This window comes from Oryctolagus cuniculus, chromosome 6, assembly GCF_964237555.1.
Source record: "Oryctolagus cuniculus chromosome 6, mOryCun1.1, whole genome shotgun sequence".
NCBI lineage: Eukaryota > Metazoa > Chordata > Mammalia > Lagomorpha > Leporidae > Oryctolagus > Oryctolagus cuniculus.
The window spans coordinates 45,676,424-45,697,682 of NC_091437.1; the positions used below are offsets into that span (position 1 = coordinate 45,676,424).

Below are 21,259 nucleotides of genomic sequence, written 5' to 3' on the forward strand. Positions count from 1 at the left end.
GCTGATCGGAAGGCAGGAGCCAGGTGCTTCTCCTGGTCTCCCATGGGGTGCAGCGCCCAAGCACTTGGGCCATCCTCCACTGCACTCCCTGGCCACAGCAGAGAGCTGGCCTGGAGGAGGGGCAACCAGGACAGAATCCGGCGCCCCGACCGGGACTAGAACCCGGTGTGCTGGCACCGCAAGGCAGAGGATTAGCCTACTGAGCCGTGGTGCCGGCCATGAGTTTCATTTTTATTTATGAAAATTATAGTACTTTTTCACATAGCAGGGGAAGTTTTTATAGAATTCATTGACCCTAGAGGTTGTTCAGGTTGCAAACAGAAGCAACTCCATGCTATAGCTAAATATGCTTTTGTGAGCTACTCCCAACACCTAAGGATACATACACTCACTCACTGATGACTGATAATTTCCAAGAAATGTGGCTATCTCTAATTCTGACCCCTAAAGAATCCAGGCACGGACAACTGGCCCTGTACTGCAGGTTTTTCAGAAACACACAGACAATAATCTAAATTCAAGATATGTGTATGTCTTAACATGAAGATAAGGATGTATCTCATTATAAGGCTCTCCCAAACCATGAAATAATTATCAAAGACTGAAAATTATTTTAAATTACCAACCCTGATATTTATGACATATGAGTATTATCAAATGAGAACACAAATTACATAATATTATGTAAGCTATCACCCTATTTTGGTAGTGAAAAAATATATATAGGACAGAGATTGGAAGATACACGCCATTAAAAATAATATTAGCAGTTCACATTTACTGAGTGTTTAAGTTTTTAAGAACTAGCAGCAATGTGGGCAATTTTATTATTTTTAATATTTTCATTGGTGCTCAATAAATTAGCTGAAATCAATAAGCATTGGTATGCAACAAAAACAAAAAGAAAAATGAATTTTATGTGCTATAGGACTCTAGGTCTGTTAACTTTAACAATGAACAGAAGGAAAGGCATTAGACTGCAAACTTGGATAAACAAAACCAAAATAACTCTCAATAAACATTTGGAATATATCTTTGAAAAAGAGAAAAAGAAATGTCATCCCCCTTCTCTCTCACTCCAAGATATTGGAGACATTTTCAACATACATAGTTAGAAAGTTGAAGGGTTAATTTATCATGATATTTGGTAAGAAAAAAAAAATAACAACAAAAAAAACTTGTAAAACTCCAAATAGTTTATTGGCATTGAAAACCAAATCATGTTATATCATACTAAAAAGATTAGCGGTTCAAGATTTTATAGTATTGCATGATATTGGCAATAATACATAGAAAGCTCAGCTTACTACTTTTATTGTTAATAGCTTTCTAATCCCTTACCAGAAATTTATAGTTGAGAAATAGCAACACATCTTAAAGATTAAAACCATGTGACAAATAGTTCATGTCCCTTAATAACCAAATCACATGCCTTACATTGGGCAAGCTTATCTGCCCTTTCCTTCTATATGGCTTCATTGGTAGGAAATACTTTATATACCTATTACATGAATGATGAATGGGACCGTTGGTTATGGTCTGTTATTTGCTTGGCTGTAGTCAATATGTTTTCTTTGGACAGGGATTTCTGTGATTTATCTCTCTTCCAGCCTTATCACTTATTAACTCTGGGTAGACAGGAAAAAGCCAAGGTTGTATATAAGGCCTTGTGGCTATTTAGACCTCTAATGTCAGTGAAAATATCCCTTCTAATGATTCTGTTACACTAGCTGCTCAAGTCTTGATTACACTCCACTCCAAATAGGAAATAAAGATCATATTTCTTGGAGAGTATATACATAAAATATGCAAAATAATATGCTTCCTTCAGTCCAGGTTTATTCTTTGCAGAAAAGCTTTCGTTTTATAGATGATACAGAAGTACAATGGTTACTTTTTCTGATTGTTGTTACCCCCATTCTGGCACCAATAATGTTTAACTATATAAATATGAAAGGATTTGAATTCACCAACACATCAGCCTACATGGGATCAGGAAAAAAGTCCCATTTTGTGGACAAAACCCCCCAAAGTCAACAAATACCCTCCAGTAGAGCAGAGACTCAGGACCTACTCTTTGTGTCACAAAAACAAAAGGAACAAACATTCCCTCTGCCTTGAATAATTTTCTCACTTGGATTAATATTTAAGACATGTGGACAGGCATATCCTGAGAATTTTTCTTTCTTGTTGGATCTTTTCCAATTAGGACATCACTAAGGCATAACCACGAGTCAAGTGTTCAATACACAGCCCTCTTTCAGCTGTCTTCTAAGTGAAAACAATATGATAAAAAAGAAAACACATTCTTGCCTGCCTTTCTCTAATTCTTCCCAAGTTTGCTTAGGCTTGTCTTCTTAACAATTCACTTATGTGGAGAATATTTGCCTTTGCAAAATATTTTCATGCCCATTTTTTCATTGATGCTCACAAGACTCTTTGGACACACAGAAGAGTGATGACACTTGTTAAGCTGAGGAAGTCAAAAATCTAGAAGACTTAACCCCTCTTTCAACCCCACATCCAACCCATCTCACATCCTTTCCAATTTTCCTCTTAAATACCTCTTGAATCCTTTCATTTCATGCCATCTCCACCCATTACCACCTAAATTGAAGTCACCAACTCACTCTCCCAATCGCAATGAATCTCCTAAGAGGTCTTCCAACATCCATTCTTGTCTAGTATGCTCCAGCCACCCAGAATTATTTTTTCCAAAATGTAAATATGGTCATGTCCACTTGTCATGTTAGATACTTCTATATCTGCCCATTGTTCTTAAGATAACAACCAAATTCCTCTCCATGGCTTTCAAAGTTTTGAACACGTATGTCCCTGCTCTTTTCATCTTCTTTCTTGACATTCTCCTCCTTCTTGATGTTTAACCTCAAAGGAGTTCTTACAGTTTTCCAAGCTGCCACAATTTCCCCACACAGTGCCTTATATTCTCCCATCTGCTTGAACGCTCATACTCTTTCCCCAACCCCAACCTTCACTATTTCTGTGTTAACACTTAGTCATCCTTCAAAATTCAGCTCTCATTTCTTTCATGAAGGGTAGTACCTCTGACCAACTAGTCAGGGTTTCTTTGTTACATAATAATCTGAAACCCCATTCCTGTTTCCTGGACACTTGCCGGGTCTGAAATTGTAAACTGATCAACATTTATGTTCCCTTTAAGACAATCAGATCAATGAAAATGGGCCATATCTAGCTTTGTTCAACATTGTTTTAGGACATTGCCTAGAACTGGTTTATAAAATTGTCTGGAATAGAACAGGAAATCCACATTTTTGAGATGAATGAAGTAACAAAAAGAAGTAATCAAATCAGAACTAGAACCCAGGTCTCTTGATACTTTCCCTAATGCTTAGAAAAAAATCATGTCTTTAATCATGATGAAAGCTGGCACATATATAATATCAAAGCATACTCTGATAACCAATTCTTCTTTGGATTTTCGAGAGAAACAACACTATTATTGTCTGCTTCTCTCTTTTTGAGTCTACTTTTAAGGAGCACATAAGGTACTATTAGGACTGCATTTCATACATTGAGCCATTTAGTCCTCAGATGAAGGTACTATTAAGATATCTCAATTACAGATGAGAAAATTAAGCATATTTACAATATAGACCTAAAACCATTCTTTAACAGAAACCCCAACTGCTGTGTACTAGGCATGTAAAACTTCAAGTGAAAAATGACATAACCTTAATTAACAGCTCTTATTTACATTACATGTCATCCAGAGTACAAAAATCAATGAGAACTCATTGATCCTGGGCAATATGTCAATCAACCATTACAGAACACCTATCAGATTGTTTCAACACAGAGTTTCAAAGAGTATAGGATCAGGAAGGGATATCTCTTCTCTCATAAAGTCTGTGGACATTTTGTGATTTGTCTTCCAAAGAATAGTATAGAAATCCAGAGGCACAAAACAGTATATGATAAATGAATGGTCTAACTACATGGGGAAGTCAGATACAAATACAGAGATTCTTCCAATCAATCAAGGTAAGCAAAAGGGAACATAAAAGTCTCCTACCCCAATTGGCTTATTTTATGGTGAAGAGATAGAAGTCCAGAGCAGATAAGTAACATGTCCTAGGTCTTGTAGCCAGATAGTAACAGAGCTGGGGCTAGCACACACCTCACTGCTCTCAGCACAGTGCTCTGTCCACCAGCCTTCACAGGAAACAGTGTTTCAGTTGGATCTTACCTAAGGAATTACCATGCTCAAAATGCCCAGTGAGGAGATGGGCTTGACTAGAGGTGAGAAAACACTGGGCCCAGAACACAGTGAGACCTGAATGCCAAGCAGAGGATTTGAGGTTATATCTTAAATATTGTGAGTCAAGAGGGAAGCCTTCCCTGCAGGATATTCACATGAAAGTGGCTTTTCAGAAGCTTAATGTGGCAGTGAATTAGTGTGAAGAAAAGGCTAAAGAACATGAGATGCATTAGGTACGAACTCTTCACTTCTCTAAAAATAATGCCTTTACCACCAAGATGGCAACTCTCATTTTGTGGAGGAGGTTGTCAAGCATTGGAAACAGAGCTTTCTGGTCTCAAACTTCTTGAACCTCAAGTGGAAACTACTTATAACTAAAACATCTCGGAAGGTGGTTGGTACTGGGCTGTAATCATGTTACTACAGCCTCCTACCTTTGTTACTACTGTCTCCAGAGGGAGGGGTTGAAGTTTGGGATGGAAACCAAACTATCAGCATGTGTTGTTCCCCAAAAAAATCCACACTATGTGTTTTACAAATCAGGATCCCCTCAGTAAAATACTTATTGTTTGAGAACATTCCTGAGAATATATCCATTATAACCAAATTATTATATTCACATTTATTAACCTCTTTTTCTTGCTACCTTATCCATATTTTGCTCTTTTTATTTGTGATTGATGGTGTTATTTTTTTTTTACCAAGTCCTAAGGTGATGATGATAATGATAGTGATGGTGCTAATAACAACAAATACACAGTAGTCCATTGTAAATGGCAATGAATGAATGAACAATAATAGCTGCCATTTATTAGTGGAAATTACTGGTATTTGGTGTAAAGCTAGATTCTTTATATACATTTCTCTGATCCTAAATACAACTCCAGCGAGGTATTATTGCCTCCTTGTGAAGATCAGGTCACTGTGGTTCACAGTTGTCACAGAATGTCCCAAGGATAGCCTCTCTAGTGAGTGATACAGCTGAGAATTCAGTCCACCTCCAACATCTTGGACTCAAGCATCCAATCACTCTGCTATACTGTGTTCTTGGGAGTCAGGAAGGAAAAAAAGAGGGGGGGGGGGGTAAGAGGTGGAAGTAGGGAGGTAGGAAGTAGGGAAACAAAAATGGTGAGAAAGATGAAAAAAAAGGAAAACTTGAATGTCACAGTAAAAGTTGTCAAGTTCTACAGAGCATATTGAGTCAAAATAACCCCTCCAGCTGGCACCGTGGCTCACTAGGCTAATCCTCTGCCTGCGGCGCCAGCACACCGGGTTCTAGTCCCGGTCAGGGCACCGGATTCTGTACCGGTTGCTCCTCTTCCAGTCCAGCTCTCTGCGGTGGCCCAGGAAGGCAGTGGAGGATGGCCCAAGTGCTTGGGCCTTGCACCCGCATGGGAGACCAGGAGAAGCACCTGGCTCCTGCCATCGGATCAGCGCGGTGCACCGGCTGCAGCACACCAGCCCCAGCGGCCATTGGGAGGTGAACCAATGGATAAGGAAGACCTCTCTCTCTCTCTCACTGTCCACTCTGCCTGTCAAAAAATTAAAATAACCCCTCCAATGTACAAAGCAATGTGTTATGCATTGGTAAATTATTTTGGGCACAAGGCATGAACAGGGAGTATTTCTAGGAAAAACTATTTCAAAGTAAATTCTAAGACTAATACACAGGAATTTGGGTTAGTTCTTCTCCATAGGCAGAAGTTAGATGAAAAATGTTTAGACTGGAAGATAACAGTAGTAGAAAGGGTCTGAGAAGTGACCTAAGTAATGATAAACAGCTGAACTGTTAGGTATTCCTGCATCAGACCTTTTACCAACTTTCTAGAGAGCAGGCAGTGTATGGCCCTCAGTGCATACCTGTTAGTCAAACATCATCTTGGTGGCTCATTCTGGCAGCCATATATTGCTCAGACATAGCAGCCACTCCTACGGAGAAGTGACTGGAATGAAAGTTGGATTGGCCACTTTTTATCAGGAAAACCAATTCTAAGAACTTCAAAGAAGCAGCTGACATTTCCTAAGAATCTTCTATCAGCTCCCAAGGTTATGTAGGGCTTAGCAGGAGAGATCATGATTCTAAAAGACCCAAGTCACTTAAAGATCTAACAACTGCAAGAAAACAAGCTGTGAGAATAATAAAGTACTGGAGAGACCCCTTACATGGCAACAGAATTATGGTAGATTTACTTCTCACTAGACTGACTGACCAAACACATGATGATAGCGCTTTGAAAAGAACCCTGTGACTAAAAAAGGGTGTCATTTTCATCTTTTAGAAGACATTATTCAACATTTAAAGTCAGTCTTGCCTTGCATTTACCTAAGAATAACTAAAACAGTAAAGTAAGATCTGGGAAGCGCTATTGAGCCTTTTTGTCCTAATCAAGTTGGGATTCACTTTCCTCCATGATTCTGATTGGGCAAACACAAGGGACTCTCACATATGGAAGCTCAGAATCGTGTGTTTCTGGTAGGAGGAGCCATGATGGAGAACTGCCCTCACCACCCTCTCAAGTGGAGCAAGCTGGCAAGTAGTCTGGGTTTAGTCAAATTCTTTCCTCTCTACCCAAAAAGTCTGCCTTAATTTACATAGATTAGGTCATACAGCTTCTGCCTCAGGGTTTTGTTTTAAATGATTATTGATTTTTAGAGCCTTCCATTTCTACACATCCAAACTCTCTCCAGCACACTATGAACACAGCAACAGTGCCTTAATTTGGGGTATTTTTTGGCTCTGTGATATTTCTTTTTTTTTAAAGAGAAGAATTCCAAATGACATTCCATGAGAAACAAGAGGTTCAGTTGACTCGATCCAGAAAACAAAGCTTCACATCTTGAAATACTATCGATGTTAGAGAAAATGAAGTGTGAACTTCTGTGGGTGGACTGGGGAGGGGTGCTGTACATTTACAAAGACTCAGGCAGCTGTTTGAATACAAAGAACATGGAGGTTTTACAACCCATCTCTAGGCCCTCACTAGTATGTGGTGACAAGCAGAGAGGTAAACTGAGTAAATCACACACACCAGTAGCCCCAGCCATGAACCAGCAACCCTTGGTAAGGGCATTTTGTGGTAATGATTAAGGGGCCTATAAGTAATTCACCAATTAACAGAGCTTCTCATTTGCTAGAAATGATGTGATGGCGCAGCAACTGTTAATGGCCCACTATGTACCAGTGGAGAAATCTTTGTTTCGATTTCTTCAAATTTTTGTTTTTCCAATATGGGGAAAGGTTACACTCTCTACTAAAACATTTTAAAAATGAAGGCTTTTTGTCTGTTGCCCATAGTTTGAAGCAAGAGCAGAGCATTTTTTCATACTTTAAATGTCACACACAGGTACCCATGTGCATACACACCAACTTTTCCCACTCTCCCTTAACTACTTTGCTAGACTTGCAAATCTGTTGCATTTATGTTTGATCTTAATTCCAGTGTAATATAGATTTTTCCAAGATGTGATTTCTTAAATTGATGGCAATTTTTTTTAATGGTTAAAAAAACTCCAAATAATGATGGGTCCCTAGCTATTTTCTTTTGAGAAGTTAAGTAATTTAATGGGGCTGATTTTTTTTTTCAAACTTTTACGGCCAGGTGGCTCTAGGGGATATTTTGTTGAACACTGATTAAAAATAATTTCTTCTAAATGAGACCTGACCACAAAATGGAACCATTAATGGGCAGGGACATTGTCACCAAAGCGGAAACCACGGCTGATTGCCTCTTGTACCTCCCACCACACAAGCATTTTCTTCCTTTTCTTCTCCTTTTCTTGCGCTTAATAGCAGAGTAAATAAGCAGCCAGCAAGGCCTAAATGTTTTCGGCCAAAAACAGAGTCCAAACTCCTCAGAGAAAACATTTGGCCTCTGTGGTTTTGTAATATGTTCCAGAACACCGAGTTCAGTGAGGAACATTGTGAAAAACTCCCATCCAGTGGAATGATGGTGGGGAATGTTACAGTATCAGAAGTTTCAATTGGTCCTTTTCCTGCAGGCCCATAATGAGGCTTGTAAAAAAAAAAAAATAGTGCTATGTGGAAGTTCTCATGGGAAAAATGAATGGCAAGAAATCCTAGCTTTAAAAGAAACAGCTAATCTGCTAGTTTGATTGTTCTTCAAAACTTACGCTGAACCAATGAGCCTAATTAAAAACACTTGGCCTACTTCTATAAGGCATCACAGCTTTCTCTATGCTTCGTTTGTATACACCGCAAAACTCCAGATAGACTATTATTTTTTCAAGTGCTCACTAACAAAGTGCTGACTTTGTTGGGATGGCTGAGCTAATTTCTTGAACTCAGTGTGAAACCTTAGCTAAACAAAATTGTGGTAATTTTCCTTAATTTGTAAAAGTGATTGGAGTGCAAACAAAATTTTCCTCTTGGGTCAATCCTATAATTTTCAATTAACTAAAACTAATCGTCAGGCAGGCACCAAACCTGCATTTTGTTTAAAGGGCTGGGAGGCATTTCCAAGGGTCAGGATGCATTAATTGTTTTTATAATTTTGAGACAGAGAGACTAAGAATCGTGTTCGGTTTTGTTCCTAGCATTAAAATACAAGAGAAAGATGTTTTGAGATAAAATGTCACAGCAAAATAAAATTTGTCGATTTAATTGTATGGTTATAATTAGGACACACTAACAGTGTTATCCCTTCACTGCTATGCAATCTCTTTGAAAGCAACTTCTGCTTTGGAGTAAATGTGGCCCCATGATCCTTTGCATGAATGTAGGAGATCTGGGATGGGTTCATGTAGACAGAAACCCAGACCGACACTAAGCAGGAAGCCAGGATTTCACTACTCGGAGTGCAGTCCTTTAGCAAGCAGCATCAGTCTCACTTGGGAGCTGGTAAGAATTACAGTCTCTGCTACAGCAGAATCCGAATCATAAAAAAGATCCCTCTATATCTGGTTTACACTGCACCACGTGGGGATCTTTTCCAGTCCATGTTGGGTACTTAGACAATTCACCTGAAGTATCTGCACAGAGATCCCGCCTGGATCTGAATCCCTGAATACAAAAAAATACAAAGACAGTTTGTATTCCCTCTCCAACCCAAGCTCTCTAGTACAAACTGGCCCAAGTACCAAGGCTATTTTCAGGAGGACAAAATGCAACTTAATGGGGGAGAAAAGAACCAAGCTCAAATTAAATATGAAAACTGCCAAATGTATAACACAAATGCTACAAGTAAACTGGAAGAAAGTTGGATTCCGACTGTCCATGAGAGCACATTCCCACTCTATAAAGCAAACTAACCCCAGCAGTTTGGCTTAACATCCAGAGAGACTCAAGAGTGCTCAGCGCACCTCTTTCCCCTTCTCTTTTTCCCAGGCTGCTTCTTTAGGCATCCGGCTAATTGTTCCAACAGCTCTGCCATTCAGCACACACACAGAGATACATTTTTAATAACAATAGATGCTACTCATTTAGTCAAGCATATCATGAAATGGACAATGTCATATTAACAGAAACTGGATTGAATAGTAATATACTAGCTTATGCCTATAAGATACAATAAAAAGACCCCACAGGCCACGGAAGTTCTCCGTTCACCATGGCAGTGGTTCTTACCTGTGTAGATGAATCTGCCTGGCGTCCCTTTGCAGAACTGCTTGGATTTGTAGGACAATGTGACTTCCACAACACCAGGGATGTGCCGAGGAGGGGTCTGCACACGAATGGCATGAGGAGTAATCAACTGGAGGAGAGAGTGGGGGGGAACTGTCATTACGATATGTGAAAGACTCATTTTGCAGCTTCCCTATCAGTTCTCCATAAACAAAGCTTTAAAACACATAATTAACCTGTCAATGTTTAAATGCAATCTCGATGGAACCTTTATAAAAGACACTGACAACAATATTTACAAGTGCTCTGAGCACAGCCATAACAACATTATCTGGGTTTTCCTACACGGCAGGCACTCTGCTTCCTGGTTTGAAAAGGGAACCTGGCCTAATGAAATGATTTATCTACCACAGGATATCCTTTGGAAAATCTCTGTTTGAAACAGACACCCCATTCTGAGTTGAGCTTTGCCATGAATCTCCTGAAGCTGATGGGTCTGGTTTTTGAACTGAGCCCCAAAACACGTGGACAACACAGAGGTAGGAAAACAGTAGGCCCAGGCATTCTGATTAGCTGCAGAGCACATACATGAAAAGCCCTGAAGAGCATGCAGTGCTTTAACTACCAGAGGCACAATCAAAGAGCTTTAAAGGCAAAACCAGAGAAATCTGCCTCCCTGGCATAGCTGAAGGATCTGGCAGAACGGAGGACTGTCCATAAAAGAAAAATGGAAGGCTGGTGAGGGAGCTGCCGAATGCTCGCTGGTCCACTGTGCAATTCCCTGTGCACAGCGAGCAAAGCCACTGCTGAGCTCTGCTGGCAATCAGATTACACTGTGAAGCAGAATTTATTTTTTATTACTCTTATCTTTGTTTGTATAACAAAAATGTTATTAATGGCCGTAAAACTGGCATTATCTGGTTCTTTGAAAAATTCAGCTCTGGTATTTGACTGGTTGACCTCTGATGGTACTGGATTCTATATGTTCTCTCCATGACATCTGCAGTTGCCCACTCTGACTCTGTTCTGATGCACTTAGTTAACATTTGTGGTATTGAGTTTGTATACAGCAGATACTACATACAGTATACAAGAGTTTATACTATCTTACGCATGTGCGTAAGATATTCATGAGGATAATCAGAAAGTACTTTTATTTTAGTGGGCAGACCAAGCTCAATTCAAACATCTCGCCCAGAGAATCACAGATGACACCGTGAGAAGTTGAATCCAGTTCCTGGATTCCCCCAGGGTAAACTGCCCCAACACCAAGTCCTGGGAAAAGGAATGTGAACAAGTTGCTTCTGCTAAAATCCACAAGTGGTTTCTGGCAAGTGTTCCTTCTTGAAACATGAGTAGGCATCAGAATAATACCATTTTAACTTAGAGCGAGAAATGACTCATCCTCTTCTGTAGAATATAAGGATGCTGAGCTTATTTGTTGAAGGCATTCAAAAGCTATTTCAGTAAGACCAGGCTCACATGGAGACTGGGTTGATTTCCACAGCTAACGGTTTTGAATGGCTCAAGGTTCACCCAAACAAGCACACATATAAAAATCATTTCTTTACATTTTGTCCCATTGATGTTGAAATTCCTCACAAGTGTATTACGCACTTTCTAAAATAAGTAACGTGTAAATAATTTAACTTAGTCTTTATGAATCAAGATCACTATTTGGAATACCCTATATTGTATCTCGTTGTAAGATGTAAATACTCTGACTACTGAGGCATGAAGGGCCACTTTCTCCTGCACTAGATGATTCTAAATAGCACAATTTTGGAATCATTTTTATTTTACTGTTTCTTTGCATGTTTTTTCCTCCTGTGGCTCACTGTATTTTCTCATTTGCTCTTGTGATCGATAAGCATAGGACCAGGAAATCAAATTTAATGTTGTATAGAGAATAGGAGAGGAAACAGGTGTTGAAGGATACTACAAGATGATCTTCCAAAATCTAGTACATGCTAACATCAGTTGTTCAGGGAGCATTCTTTCAAAGTTGGGAACTAACATCTGTCAAGTACCTAAGAAGTAGCTACTGCAAAGCTCGGGATTTTATATAAAACCAGTAGTTTGTTCAGGAAAGTGGCTGTGTTTTTGTCTCTTTTTGTTTTTCACCTGTGAAAACAGAGTTTTTAAATGGTTAAACTGCATAAGATTGCCCTGGTAATCTGCAATAACATCCTTTAGGTGGCAGGAACAAATACTTCCTTTCTAATCACAGGGAAGAACTATTCATATGGAAACTTTAAAAGGTAGTAACAAACTCCAATACTTCACATCCAAAGACTGTGTGTTTTCTATACACACTCTTGCTATCTTCTCTTTCCATTTATTGCCTCATCCTTTGCTGACTTTGAAAGTAAAGGTTCTTATATTGTTAGATTTCAAACATGCTTTTATTTATGAGTTACTTGGGATTTACAATAATACTTAAAAGAACCTGCAGCCAATTAGAAAATCCTTCACCTCTCTTCCTTTTTCTTAAAACATAAAGATATTAATAAATAGGTGGATAGAGATTTTTTTTTAAGTTTATGTGCTTATTACCTACAGACGCTACACTAAGGAACAAAATTCACGGGCTTTACTAGATACGACTGCAGTGAAACTACTGATTGTCTGTGAGGTTTTACCATAAAGCATTAGGCTCAGGAAATTCAAACAAATTTTCATTTGCAATTTCATTTTCGAGTTTAATCAATTACCCTAACTAAGGCAGAGATTCCTTCTTGAAACAACTGTCCTTCGCAGATGAGGTTAAAATCTGAGTCATCATTAGAGAATGAATTCATTAATATTTTCCCTGCTGTCGATATTGGTGTGGGAACAGTCTCTAGCACTGATGGCTTAAACAAGAGAACCATTGTGGGTGATGGCTATCAATTTGAAGGCATAGGTTTAGTTACTAACCATTCAAAGAACTATCAAAGTTATTGCTGGTAAGAATGTCAGTAGTCATTCAAAACGAATTCTCTCATTTTCACAGCTAAGGATATAAAAGTTGAAAAAAAGTCTAGTGGCTTCAAAAAATGATCCAACATCTTAGGAGAAGGATGTTATTTAGAGAAGAGGGTCTAGACTCCAAGGCCCTCAGATCCAGGATTTCACACATCGTTCCAACTTGGTTGCACTAAGGGGAGCCACTCTTAGCAACCAGAGTAGAAAGGTCTGTATTAATTCTAAATTTTCCACATTTCCATAATTCAAAGATCTCTTTCTCATGTTTTGTCATATATATATACAACCTATGCAATTCTGTACTTAACAGTTTTAAGTGGATTATCTTTTTGTTTTAAAACATTTTAAGAGGAAATTTCATATTGCTACAATAATTGGAAAACTGCCAACTAAGAATGTATTGTAGACAGTAATCTCAACATGAAGATGTTAAATTCTAGCTGGATACTGTTGAAAACCTGGAGGACTTTACTGAAAAAGAGGGCTAACTAGCATTAGATATAAAAGAGTTATTTGCCCCAACTGAGACTTTCTTCCTTAGCATAAATCAAAAGTGCAAACAAGAGACAGAAGAATAACTTTCTCACTGGGTGATTCAGTCCTATTTAACAACTGTTGAACCCAAAATTGTCTCCTGTTCTGACAGGGGTACATGCCCTATACTCTGGGAAATTCTCTTCTATGTGATTAGAAGGCAGATGCACTGTTGACTTGACCTCTAGAACTACAAATCAAACAAGCTGGGTTAGAAGTGAAGATTCTGAGACTGTAACATCTGACACTACTTTCTCCCTTGTTGGAAGTCTTCACTTTCTTTACATCTTTTTTTTTTCTTCACCGTCTTTACATCTCACTCATTCTAACATGTAAGACTTGCAAAGTGTCAGAGTTTACCACAGCATTTCACATTCATCAGCTTTTAAAACCCATCCTGTACACCAACATATTCCAGATAAGAAGTGTTGAGTGTCAGGCAAGGTGATTAATATCATTTGAAATACTAGGAAGAAACTCCATCTCTTATGCCTATAAGTAACTGTTTTCCATAACTCTTCTCTTACTCATTCGGGCCTAACTATTTTGGTTTTCCTCATTACTCCATTTTTCTGCCAACTTGTTACCTGTGGAAATTTTACAAGTTCTATCACATCTTTAATTTCCCTCTTTTTACTTGCTTACCCTTTCTTGAGTTTACTTATTGACTCAACCACCTCAGATAAACTGATACCTGCAGACTTGCTCTCTTTGGCCAAGCACCAGACTTTTATAAGCAACATAGCCACAGCATCTCTCCAAACATGTCTTCCTGGCACCTCAATCACAATAGGACCCGAGTTAAATTTTATCATCTTACTCCCTCCAAATGTACTTCTTGCCACTGAATTCCCTAAGATACTACAAGCCTCCAAATTGCTCAAAATAGAAAACATGGAGTTATCTTTAGTTTTCTAATTTTTAACACATGCTGACTGCATCCGCACCGGATTCCAGTGGCAGCTCTTTGCTTCTGCACTTTTCATTTTGCTCAGGTCGTCATCCTTTCTTACTTAGACTACTACAGAATGGTAATTGCCTTTCAGAATGGTCTCTCTCTACTTTGACTTTCTCTGCCAAAATTATGTTCTTCAAACGTAATATTACCATGTCATGCCCTAACTCAAACCTTCAGCTTTCCACTTTGCCTACAACATATACTCCAAACTCCTTGGCATAATGCTCACGGCACTCCATGGCCTGACAGCCCATCTATTACCTCCCTGCTTTTCCCTTCCCCACTCTCGAGTGTAGCGCATGTGAGTATATGGGAACATCACACCCCTGCCTAACATTTTTGCTTTGTTTCTTACCATTCCTTGCCTACACATTCCCCTATGGATATTCCAATTGTTCTTAGGACCCTGAACATATGCTCTCTCTTCCAATAACTTTACTAATCCACAAAGTCAGGATTTCCTGCATCTTTGTGGGAATTTATACAATTATATAATTTATACTGGAACATTTAGCAGCCTATTTTCTTTGTGCTATGAAGATTTTTCTATATATTCTTCTCCAATTAGAGATCCCGAGATCAGCAAGAGTTTAATTCACACTTGTGTTCTATAAAGTAGTTAGTTAAATGAGTGCCTGACACTGATGGTATTTTTAAAGTATTTCTGGAATATGTATACTTGTAAATTGGATCACAATTGTGCTAGATCTTTGGGTCCCCCAGGCACAATGATACTATCCATAGGAGTCCACTTTTTTTTTTACATTTGAGATGCAAAGAGACAGAGTTCCCTTCCTCTGGTTCGTTCCCCTCTCCTCCTGCCCAGGAGCCATGGTGGCTGTAGTTGGGCTGGGGATGAAATCAGGAGTCAGGAACTCAATCGGAGTTTCCCACCTGAGTGGCATGAGTCTTATGTTGAGCCATCACTGCTGCCTCCCAGGGTGTGTTAGCAGAAAGAGTGAGGAGCCGGAACTAGGAATTCAAACACAGGTACTCCAATATGGGGCACAAGCAGCTTCACTGGGATCTTAACTGTGAGGCCAAACACCTGCCTGGAGTCCTTGGTTCTTAAAGCAATAATATTTAACCCTCATTCCCTAACTATGTTGATCTTAAAATTATTCATTTGGCCTAGCACCTATGTCCCAATGTAAGCACGGGACCACTGTTTGTATTTCATCTAAGTGGTAAAAAAGATGTCTAAAGTTCTGTGGCTCCAGTAACAAGTGACAAAATAAAGAAAAAAAAGATAAGAAATATGTACTGGGGCGGCACTGAGGCACAGCAAGTAAAGTCGCTACCTGCAGTGCCAGCATCCCATATGGGAGCCAGTTCAAGTCCCGGCTGTTCCACTTCCGATCTAGCTCTCTGCTATGGCCTGGGAGAGCAGTAGAAGATGGCCCAAGTCCTTGGGCCCCTGCACCCATGTGGAAGACCTAGATGAGGCTCCTGAGTTCGGATCGACACAACTCCGGCCATTGCAACTGGTTGGGGATGGAAGATCTCTCTCTCTCTCTCTCTCTCTGCCTCTCCTTCTCTCTCTGTGTAACTCTGAATTTCAAATAAGTAAATCTTTAAAAAAAAAAAAAAGAAATGACTACTAAGCAGGTAGTACACAAAAGAACCACACTGAACGTCAACCATATTTATTCCCAGAATGACATTAAACCTCATTTCTCTCTCTTCCATGTGTGTTGTGTGTGTGTGTGTGTGTGCGCGCGCAAGTTTATGTGTATAAATTCCCCAAACTTACACAGGAAATACTAGTCCATAAATAATTATGGAAAAAATAAATGTATACATATGCAGGTTCTTCTTTTAGTGTAAGAAAATCAGTAGTAAAAATTAAAAAATAGAATACCACCAGCTTGGAGCAGTATATATCTCATGTGGTTACATAAAAACTAGGAGTATATGTGCATGGAAGATAGACTAAAAGGGAAAACATCAAATGTAACAGAAGTTCCCTCTAGAGAGCAAAGTTACAGGTAGTTTTATTTTCTTCTGCATGACTTTTTTAATTCTCCTAACTTCTCAATAATAAAATAATACAACCCAAAGAAATTTAGGTGAAAACACATGTGGTTTCTGTGGGACCTTACAAAGGCTGCCAGCATGCCCGGACATTGTGACAACAATTCTCCCTCCAAACTGCCCATATAAGCACTTTATATTCTCTGGACACAGAACACGGGACCAGAAGCACCCTGTGGAGGAGAGCCAAGTGAAGCACACTCATTCTGTTCTCTGGGTGCAAAGCAAAGCCGTGGTGGCCATGAGACAAAGCCCGACATGGAAGCTGCACAATGGGGCCACTCCTTCACTTGATCTTAGCCAAAAGGCTGAGATGTGTGGGGCCTCTCCACAGAAACGCAGGTCTCAGGAGAGAGGTTTCACATCCAGCTGTGCACATGGAGCAGAACTCTCAAGAGGCAACCTGCAAACTTAGGAAGGTCAGAGGAGGGGCATGGAAGGGACAATTCTCCAAATGGTTTTTATAAAGCCTCATGTTATCCAAAGTGTGCCCTGTGTGGTAGGTTAATCAGAGTGCCAGTATTTAAAATCATTGATGGAAACGTGTAGAATTCTGTGGATAAACAGCAAGTCTTGGGAACTGCTTTCTTCTCTGACAGCCAGGAGCATTGTTTTGCTGAGTCACTCTAGTTCTTCAGAAGCTGAGGATGCTGATGGTCTCAGTGATGACTTCAGCACTACCTACCTTTCCTTGTATTCTTCCCATGCACCAAGCATTTGGTTAAGTTCTTTCACTGATTTATATTCTATACTATTAGGGGCCAGGAATAGTCATGAGCTGGTTCATAGATGAGGAAAATGAGTTTCAGCGAAGTTTAAAATCATGCTCAAGGAACCAATTAGAAGTGGTTAGCATCCTAATGACTGCCATTGTGCAACTGCCACTGCCTCTCCTTCCAACTGTTTATTGTTTGTCCATAATTTCTGGTACGTGTACTTTGCACCCTAACTCTGCCTTTGAGAGCACAGATTGTATCCTGAGCTTCTCCTGTGCCTGCAAAGGTCCTGGGAATATAGCAGCTACTCAAAACAACCTTTTTCCTTGATGAATGAACAAGTTGAGAATGATTCCCCAGCAAAACAAAAAAGGCAATGCCAAGATAAGCCTTTATGCATATTTTCCAACCAATGGGACTATATAAAATAAATGCAATTGGAAGTTCCAAGCCACAAAGTAAAAAAAAAAAAAAAAAAAAAAAAAAAAAAAAAAATGGGGATTACTAGAAAGCACACTAGTGATTTTTCATTTCTACTCTTCAGATTTAATATTTTGCCCTTTATTACCTTCAGCACTAAAAGGTGAAGGAAATTAAAAGTCCAAAACAAGCAAAGACTCAAAGAGAAGAGGTAAAAGAAAAGTTTCTTTGGAAAAGTGATTAACATTTTAGACTAGAAAAAGCTTAAAAGGGGCACTGATAAAAAAGCTTCCAGAGACAGCCCCATCCACAGGCCAGGGTTTTAAGATATACCACCAGCCCACTCAACTACTGGCACTTGCCACCCTGTGCCTCAGTTTACAAATCTACTGCATTAGCTCTCATCTGTTCTGTGGAGGTACTGATAATATTAAATATTCTTTTTGTTTGGGTACAGCTTCTCTAGGGACCCTGAAACATTTTCCAGATTAATTTTTTAATTTATGTATTAATAATCCTCACAGCATTCTCCCTCCACCTCAATTAGTATAATAATATCCATCTCTTTTGAGATAGGTAGGGGGTACTGAGTGATGGACATGAAGCAGACACTTAAATAAGGAAACTATAACATAAAAACATAATTAAAGCTTTGTAACCAAATCAAATTAAGGACATTTAAAGAGATACGGCAGTGCTACTGACCAAAAAAGCAACTTTGCTTTCCACCCACTCTAGAACACTGATGTCATCTAAAAGTATACTTTTCATGAGTTACTAAAGGAAGCTGAAATATGAAAAAGTGTGTATTCTTGGAAACAGGGTTGACTGGACCTCCATTTTATATCTGTATTCTCCTGCGGTGGATACAATACTAGTGTGAGGATGCCAGCTCCTCTCCCAAGATCCTCAGTGTATTTTGGTTTGTTCTCTAATCAGAGCTGTCTGGATTTCGTAACACAGATTCTTTCATTCCCAAGAATCATGTGTCTCAAAGGCAGTATATGATTTCTCAGAGAATGTCAGAGAAAGCCAGTGGAGGCATTTACTGTTTCACAAACATTCTGGTTTCTCTTTGCCCCTAAGAAAATAACTTTAAACCAGTGTTTAGCAAAATATGGTGGGTCACATGAATCCCCAAAGATAAACTTTATGTATGAATTTCAGAGAGACTTTTGAAACCAAGTCTCAGGAGTTGAGTTAACTAGAGGACTTAAATCCTAGCTTTTGAATAATCAGCAGTGTTATCTGACACTGTTCAGATTTCCCTCTTTAGAGATATGCACTTAGACACGGCTAGGTAGTAGATATACACATAATTTCCTATTTATTATCTGTGTTCCTCAAGAAGAATATAAGCCCCATGTAGAAATTAACTTGGCCTTTTTTTTTTTGACTATGTTCACAACATTTAATAGGACCTTGAGACTACTAAAGACTTGTTGAACATCAAATCAATAAATATCATGATGTTATTCACCACTACTATTAAGATTCATCAAAGTCCCTTAAGAATCTACAAAAAAAAAAAAAAGAAATAATCAACATTACTCCATTCAGAATTAGTTTTTGCTAAAAACAACTCCCCCCAAAATCAAACTAACAAACAAAAAAACAATTTACTTGGCTACTACAAATTTCATGGTATCCTCATTAAGCACTCACAAAAATATATACTGTCCCCTTCTTCTGACCAGTAGCTAACCAAATCTCTAAATCAATGCAGTTAATTATACGAAAGAAAGCAACAACAGATCATGTTTCAAAATAACAGATTTGGGAGAAAGACTGAAATAAAACATAATGCTTCAACTGCCTTTGGTTTGTGGGTTTATTTATTTATTTACTTATTTTGATATTTATTTTTTAAATAAACTTCCTCTAGCTCTCTTCCCAGGATGTAGATCTTGTGCCAACTGGGCCCCATTTATGATTGGATCCCATCCTGGCCATCTGGGAGCCTGAGAGCCAGTGGTGAGTTCCTGCGGTCCAGGGTGTTACAGAAGGAGAGAATCAGACACCAGCCACACCAGCCCCTGTGGTTTGCAAGAACACAATGAGCTCTTTCTCAAGGCTTGTTTTTCTAAACTCAGTCAAGAAGGAACATCATTCCCAATTGGAGCCTGGATCAAGAGTCTGTGTTACTGCTTGTTTGTTTAAAAATTAAAATACAAAAGGAAAAAGAAAGCCCGAAGCATTTATGAATGAAGCTGAATACTTGGAATCAGCATTGACAATTAATAGAGCAATCTTTGCCTATGGAATTAGGAAAGAAAAAATATAAGAATGAAAAGACTGATAGATGGAGTAAGCAAAGAATGAACACACCTTTCACCAAAAGATGGTTAGTGTCTTTCAGAGGACTAACAAGAGGGTTAACAAAACAGTCACAGAGACTCCTTCTAACATTTTTGTGGGGCAGTTCATATTTGCATACTGTATACATCGATGCTTGTGCATATATTCAGTAATTAACATGTACCTTCAGCTAACAAGATACTACACATAGGTAACCTCTACAGTTCTAAAATCCCTTTTACTACTGTGGCCCTACAATTGCTTCTGCTGGAAAAACCCTGAGGATGTACTACACACATATTGCTGTTTTAAACAGAATATATTGACATGATTGCAGCTCCTCCTTGATGACTCAGAGCCACTGTCATGATGAGCAGTCATCAGTGTGGTATACAGTGATATGTATAATTCTGTGTCTGCCTTTCAGGTTTTCCATTTCTGCCCTTCACATTAGGTGGCCAGTGACATTAGTTGTCACTCCTGCTGTCCCTGAGCTTATTTCCAACACGCTGCCTCCATAAAAGATGCGCCTCTAGTTTATTTATTTATTTATTTATTTTTGACAGGCAGAGTAGACAGAGAGAGACAGAGACAGAGAGAAAGGTCTTCCTTTGCCGTTGGTTCACCCTCCAATGGCCGCAGCGGCCGGCGCATGGCGCTGATCCGATGGCAGGAGCCAGGCGCCTATCCTGGTTTCCCATGGGGTGCAGGGCCAAGCACTTGGGCCATCCTCCACTGCACTCCCTGGCCACAGCAGAGAGCTGGCCTGGAAGAGGGGCAACCGGGACTAGAACCCGGTGTGCCGGTGCCACAAGGCGGAGGATTAGCCTACTGAGCCGCGGCGCCGGCCTACTCTTTGTAATTTATTGTGACCTAATAAACCAAAAAGCATAGTTCATTAAAAATTACTGTTCTAGTTGCTCCAAAATCTTTTGTTTTATTTACCTTTTTTTTTGTTTGCTTCTGGTTTCATGCTGAATTTTTGAGAGTTGACATTATTATAACATTCATTTCTGAATAAATGAGTTCCAACCTATTCATAGGATATGGTCAGGAGAATCTCTGGAGTCTGATGGATTTGGATTCAAATCCAAGCTTTGCATATAATCAGATGGGGGAACCTTTAGAAAGTCAATCACCTACTCTTACTTTCATATTTTTGGGGGAGGGTATGTCAAGGGGGAGCAGATTAGTTCTCTATATTATCATAAGGATTCATTGACATAATGCCTATAACAAGTTCAGAGAAAGATATCACCTATATTAACCACACTGGTTTTATTGCTACTTACTCCTAATCATTTCCAGGAGATTTACACCAAGATATTTACTTGTATCTATATTGCACAACAAACATATCTAAAAACTACCTACCCACATAAGCATTAACAAAAACTAAACTACAATCTCACTATTAGAGACATTGTGAATTATCTTCAAATACAATAGTTTCTAGTAAAGAGCATCTCTTGAATGAATGAATGAATGAATGAAAAGGAAGGTAGTAGTGT

General features: G+C 39.1%; 1 protein-coding gene and 1 long non-coding RNA gene across 10 annotated transcripts in view; one reads left to right on the forward strand and one right to left on the reverse strand.

Moving 5' to 3' along the window:
• EBF1 (EBF transcription factor 1) overlaps window positions 1–21,259 on the reverse strand; it is a 412,032-nt gene that overhangs the window by 74,798 nt on the left and 315,975 nt on the right. For all 8 annotated transcript variants that reach the window (XM_008255335.4, XM_002710343.5, XM_002710344.5 and 5 more), the window contains exon 10: window positions 9,825–9,951. In XM_008255335.4, the coding sequence (XP_008253557.1) occupies window positions 9,825–9,951 (127 nt within the window). The remainder of the gene's footprint in view (window positions 1–9,824; window positions 9,952–21,259) is intronic.
• LOC127490703 (uncharacterized) overlaps window positions 1–21,259 on the forward strand; it is a 120,712-nt gene that overhangs the window by 62,167 nt on the left and 37,286 nt on the right. The window lies entirely within an intron of this gene.